Source organism: Acyrthosiphon pisum, unplaced genomic scaffold (genome assembly GCF_005508785.2).
Source record: "Acyrthosiphon pisum isolate AL4f unplaced genomic scaffold, pea_aphid_22Mar2018_4r6ur Scaffold_21621;HRSCAF=24419, whole genome shotgun sequence".
In the NCBI taxonomy this organism is placed as follows: domain Eukaryota; kingdom Metazoa; phylum Arthropoda; class Insecta; order Hemiptera; family Aphididae; genus Acyrthosiphon; species Acyrthosiphon pisum.
This window is the reverse complement of record NW_021771109.1, coordinates 45,906-52,413: the sequence shown is the minus strand read 5'-3', so window position 1 is coordinate 52,413 and position 6,508 is coordinate 45,906. Positions and strand designations below refer to the sequence as shown.

At 28.1% G+C, this 6,508-nt stretch overlaps 1 protein-coding gene across 1 annotated transcript in view; it reads right to left on the bottom strand.

Annotated features, from left to right (window-relative positions):
• Positions 1-3,579: 3,579 nt before the first annotated feature.
• The window catches only part of tor (carotene dehydrogenase), a 7,188-nt gene continuing 4,259 nt past the window's right edge, over positions 3,580-6,508 (bottom strand). Inside the window, exons 2-3 of the mRNA NM_001177831.1 lie at positions 5,433-6,034; positions 3,580-5,361 (exon numbers count right to left, since the gene is read on the bottom strand). Coding sequence (NP_001171302.1) covers positions 4,356-5,361; positions 5,433-6,022 — 1,596 coding nt within the window. The 5' untranslated portion in view covers positions 6,023-6,034 and the 3' untranslated portion in view covers positions 3,580-4,355. The remainder of the gene's footprint in view (positions 5,362-5,432; positions 6,035-6,508) is intronic.

The following is a 6,508-nucleotide window of genomic DNA, read 5'->3' as shown; positions in this document are numbered from 1 at the left end:
CGCTAATTTTTTTTTAAGTTTTGAGTTTTCTAAATAAAAAAAAAAATTGCTATATCAAACCCCGTTTACACGTGGGTATGATTGTGGCTATTTGCCACTGTCTGATTTTAAATGTAGCACGATGGGCCGGTGCTCTGTGGTTTTCGATAAAACCATTATTATATTTCATTAGCGCAAAAACATATATATATATTTATAAAAAATTATAATCTCTATGAAATTATTATCACAAAGATAAATTGGTAACTAATAGTTGGAAATTGGAATACATTAATAATATAAATACGTATATGTGCATGTGTGGACAATACATATTACGTAATACTATCAACTATGTATAAATAATAAATATGTTATTCATATGTACCAGTAGGTAATTATAATCTATGCATAATGTGCAGTGCTGCAGTCTGAAAAATATCCTCTAATTATATTCCCAGATAAAAAGTATATTGTATACAAATAACTGTTATTAGGTATATTTTGCATCAGAAAAACTGGCGATTTACAAATTTACTTGTAAATGTTGCGTTTCCAGCGTTCCATTTTAAATAAATAGAAGGGGTAAAGTACGCTAAAAAAAATTTAAAAAAAAGGAAGATAAGTTATAAATTCATATATGTGATATTAATAGTTAAATAGTTAAGTAATGCTGTCCAAGATCTTTAAACAATATTGTAGTGGAAATTAATTCATGGGATACACAATAATATAATAATTATTATTATTCACATATTTTATTGATCCTTTTAACTTTGACAATTATAAGATTTAACTTATTTTATGATAAATGAGTTTAAGTATAATATACAATATAAAAACACAGGTTTCCATACAAAATATTAGTAATTTATTATGTGTTAAAGAAATATACAGGTAATAACAAATACAAAACATAAAATCGTAAACAATAACATGAATACCTATAATAAATATAATAAATATTAAAAATGAATAGGAAGTAGTTACAAAATTCAAAATACATTAAGCTATTATAATATTATACATACATAGATAGGTACCTAATAATTAATAAACCTACACAGCAAGGTGGATACACAATATATACATGTATTTTCAATATAACAGTAAGTTCAAAAATATATAACAAAAAATCTAAACCTTATTTAAAATAAGTTACAATATGAACTATTTATGAGAATCGTCATTTTTAATTTTCAATTCTTAGCTATACAAATTGAACACTTTATAATTTTTTAACTACGTTCTAAAAAATTGTTAATATACAAACATCGATGACAATACAATAATAATAATAATAATAATAATAATAATAATAATAATAATAATAAGATATAAAATAAAATAAGTTATTAATTTCAAAAAATTTTCAATGCAAACATCGATGAGTACAGTCTACAGTAATAATAATAAAAATTTAAAATAAGTTATAGGTACGTTTTAAAAATTTGTCAATACAAACATCGATCATTAAACTTAACAGTTTAAAGTAATGAAGAACAAATCTACTTACCGGACACCCTTTTTTTTCAAAATATGTGGTTCTTTTATGCTGAATTCAAAAGTGTTTGAAAAATTTTCCGGAAACCTACCGTTCAAAAGTTATGGAAATTCAAAGTTGCAGTGATTAACGCATGTATCGGCACTCGTTTCTACGCTCCTCGGCGACGTCGCTCCGCTCCGCAAATCGAAAATATCCCTCGACTTGTTGTGTAAAACCACCTCAGGTGAACCTCGGTTTCCCTCAATATTGTTTCCAAGTACATTTATTGCCAGCGTGGTCACTCGCTCGCTCGTCCATTCAAAAGTTAGCATATTTTATAATATCGACAATTTTGAATTGCCATAACTTTTGAACAGTAAGTTTCCGGAAATTTTTTCTAACACTTTTGAATTCAGCATAAAAAACCACATATTTTGAAAAAAAAGGTGTCCGGTAAAGTAGATTTATACCAATTTGATATTTCCAGTTTCGTCTATATGTGACTTTCGGCGTGACAACGTTGCACAAAAATAACATACGGCAATCGTGTTATGAAAAAGGTTGAAAAAGGTACTACTGATAAGCAGCGTACGCAATCGTATTCTACCCCTTTCTATGATGATACGAAATGGATTGGTTCAAATTCTAAATATAGGTACCTATTTTATGTATCTTATTGTGATAAACTTTTAATTATTCGTCAGTAATATCATTATTTTTAGTTAGGTATAACTTATTTAATTGTTGTAATTAGTTAATAATTAATACTTAATAATATTATACTATTTTGTATACATATCATATACCTACCTTGGTAATGTAAATTATACATTTGTACATTGATTACATTTTGAAAAAATATAACGAAAAGTCTCCTACACGATAATTGTAGGTATCTACTATCTACCGACTATACCCGGCGTGTTCACTATTCACAATTCAAAGTAGAGAAGTAAAGATCAATTTGGTAAAATGTTACTGAAAACAATTTATTTTTGGTACCTATCATGAAAGATTTTCATTTTTAAAAATTCAAAAATGTTAAATTGTTGTGTATATAGTGTAGTTCTGTAATAGTATACTACATTACTTCATAATACCTATAAATTATAATCTATTTGTTTTTATAGTCTTATTTATTAGTACACACTACATACACACTTCTCAAATCCGTAGTGCACGCTCCCAATTTCGGACTACACACTTTGTGTAAGGATTCACTAAAAAAATAGGGGCTAAATACGTCTATAAAGCAGAGCAAGTTCCCGTTTTTTTTTTAAAAATGCATTTAATAACATGTATATAAGATTATTAAACCTGTCTTTTTATTTTGATACATTATTTGTTACTTTTAAACAAAGTAAAATCATTTTTCAAAAAAATGTATCAGTAATCAGTTAAGTTTGAATGTTTATATGGAATTCTGTTTTCCATTTCTATGCAATACAGGAGTAGGACTCCGTGCTATGCACATTCTAAGAAATACATTGTTTGCCACATAATACTGAAGAGACCATTTTCATAACCAATTGGAAGAGATTGGTAGGTAATTAGGAAAATTAGATTTTAGGGCTAGTATAACTTTGGAAATAGTGGTTTTTGCCGTTTTTGGGAATAAGAAAACATGGAAAATATTGAGTCATGGAAAAACGTTCTTTTGGCAATTGAGTATAGTGGTAAAACTGGTAATAATGCTACTGGATAAAATGGTCATTGGTAATAAATGAAATGTTAACTTTTTCCAGTTTCTGTGCAAATATGTATAATGGATAAATTCGTTAGTGGTAAAACTGGTAACATTACCATTATTCCACTTTTTCCAATGCATGTTTTATCTAAAAACCACTATAACCAATGTTTATTTTTTCCAATTGGTAAAAACTGAACATTGGAAAATCTAGTTATTAGAAAAATTTGAACATTGGAAAAAGTTGATGTTGGAAAAATTAAAATGTGGAAAAAGTAGTACAGTCCCGACTTTTTAATGCCTAGTTGTTTTAAGTTTCTACACAGTGGCCTCTCGTAAGTAAGGTAGACCCACAGTTGTAAAATCTTGGGAACGCCACTACAGTTTTAATTACTTGGTTTGAAATCTATTCATGATAAAAATTAAATTTTCGTACTGTATATCTGTGCTATATTAATATATTATTATACATTTTGTTTGTAACAATTTTAATAAAATTAAAATTAAATAAAAATTGAAACTATACCATGCATATTTTGACTTTTTTTAGTGCATATTTTAAAATTTTTTTTTTTTTTTATTTATGGTACAGCTTCAATTGCTAATGTTATTAGCTTGCAACAAAAAATTAGGTATTTAGTTACATATAAATGATACAATAGTTTCTTAAATTAGTTTTACAATTTAAAAAGCATATAAATGCAGTTTATAGTTATGACTAGTTAAATATTTGAATATATTATATTAATCTTTAATTTAGTTTTAAGACTTTATTTTCTATTTGAATATAAATAAATTAATGTATAACATACTATTTTCATATTTTAAATTCCACTGTTACCTACATAATATAAATTTAGTTTTTAATTTTATGCTCACCATATATTAAAATTCAATGTCGGGCGTAAATTACTAAAAAAAATTATTATTTATTTTAAATTATTACATTACTTATGTGCTTATGTCTTAAACTATGAGCGATAAGCAATACTAGAAAATTTTGTTAGGACAGGCCAAATGATACAAAACAATTCTAATTACAAAATAAGTTTTTTATTAAGACTAAGCTAGTATGTTATCCAGACAGTATAAAGGAAAGCTTTACCTGTAACGCCCATGCAATGAGTTTTAAGTATTTAAAAATGTATATAAATATGAAAATGTGATTAATTTAATTGTAGGTATATACATGTGGTACACACTTTACGTCTTATTAAAAAATAAAGAAATCCAAAGAAACAGAAGTGTTAGGAGGCTGATTAAAAATGAAACACACTTCGACCATAAGCTTAATTTAGCTTTACTCTTCAAGAACCTATCACACAACTGATTCTCTAGCAATTTTGCACCACATAAAACTACTGGTACACCAGTACCCGGGTGCGCAGAAGCACCAACAAAGTACAAGTTTTTAAATATGTTACATTTTAAACTAGGTCTGAACCATACAACCTGCAAAAATGTATGAGATAATCCTAGTATAGAACCTTTCCATAAATTGAATTCGTTTCTCCATGTTCTCGGATCATTCACTTTCTCATGATCGATCATACTTCTGAAGTTGGATATCTTCAATCTTTTCTCTATTGTATCGATTACTTGTTCCCTAGCTTTATTCACAAGTTTATCGAAATCAATATTAGGTTCATTCGATAAATGTCCAACTGGTACTAAAACGACGATTGAGTCTTTTCCTTCGGGGGCTGCTGTCGGATCGATGCGACTGGGAACGTTAACATAAAACGATGGATCATCGGGCAACGTGTGATCCTTGAATATTTGGTCGAAGCTTTCTTTATATTTTTCAGCCAAAAAAATGTTGTGTACATTCAACTGTGACACTATTGTATTCATGGACCAATAAAATGATATCGAAGATGAAGTATGTTCTTTTTTGTCAAGTTTTTCAGCGTATGATGTTTTTGGCAAAAGTTTGTTGTACGCATATGTGAGATCTGCATTACAAATTACAATGTCACTATTTACCACATCACCATTTACCAATTTGATCCCTTTCGCCACTCCTTTGTCATCAATTATTATTTCTTGTACATCGGCATTATAGTTGAACTTTGCCCCATGTTGTACAGCAATTTTTTCAAGAATTTCCAAAACTTTATGGTAGCCTCCTTTCGGATACCAAATCCCTTCTGCTATTTCAGTGTACTGCAGTAAACTATAGAGAGCCAAACCATCATATGGAGACATTCTATAACATAAAAATAATCTTAGTTGTATTTAAAATATAAATAGGTAGGTAATTAACATTTTTCTAATTACCCCAAGTACATAGTCTGGAATGAAAATGCCTTTCTCATGTAGTCGCTCTTGAAATACTTGCTCACTTTGTTGTAAACAGTGTCCAATAGATGCAATTGGATTACGTCTGGTATATGTCTTGGATTGAAAAAATCATACCAATGTTGGAAATCGGTCTGGAGTGCCTTTTTAACGCTCTTTCGATAGTACAAATGAGTTAGCTTTAAATAGTTTAAAAAATTAATCAATGTTGATTCGCCACTGCCTTCGTATTTTTCCAAAGAACGAGATAATTTTGATATATCTGTGGTAAGTTCGAATGTTTCTCCATCGTGAAAATGTACAGAGTAATTAGTAGGACACTTCAATAACTCTATGTGATTTTTAATGTCCTCCCCCAAATCTTCGAATGTCTCCTCAAATATTTTAGGCATTAGATACAATGATGGACCTTGATCAAATCGATGTCCGTTTTGATAAATGAGTGAACATCTTCCACCATTATAAGAATTTTTTTCATAAATTTCTACTTGAAATCCTTTTTTGCTAAGTCTAGCAGCTACTGCTGTACCACCAACTCCAGACCCGATGATGATAATTTTAACCACCATTTTGTCAATTATCTGTAGCATAATAATCATCAATATTAATACTATTTAATTATATATAATATACACAAGGTTACTTTTTAAGCATGGTCAGTGCACACCCCCATTTTAGATACTGAGTAGAATGATGAATGTATTGATTTTACAATTTTACAATTTTTTTTTACAAGCATTTAAAGTTCGAATTTTTACAAAATTTATCAAATTATTCAAATTTAAAATTTAATAACTATTTTGTAGTTAAAAATTTATAAAATGTTCAACTTTTATAGCTAAGGATTGAAAATTTAAAACAAGGTTCCACGTAAATAGATAAATATCTAAATTACTTTATTCACAATAATATCATCAAATATATTTAGTAATATCATAGGCTGACTGACCGTTTACGCTCAGAATCAGTTTTCTTATACAATGGTATTATATCATTGAATTCAAATTTATAAAGGTGGGCAGGTTAATGAAAATAATGAACTCAAGTTAAGTTAA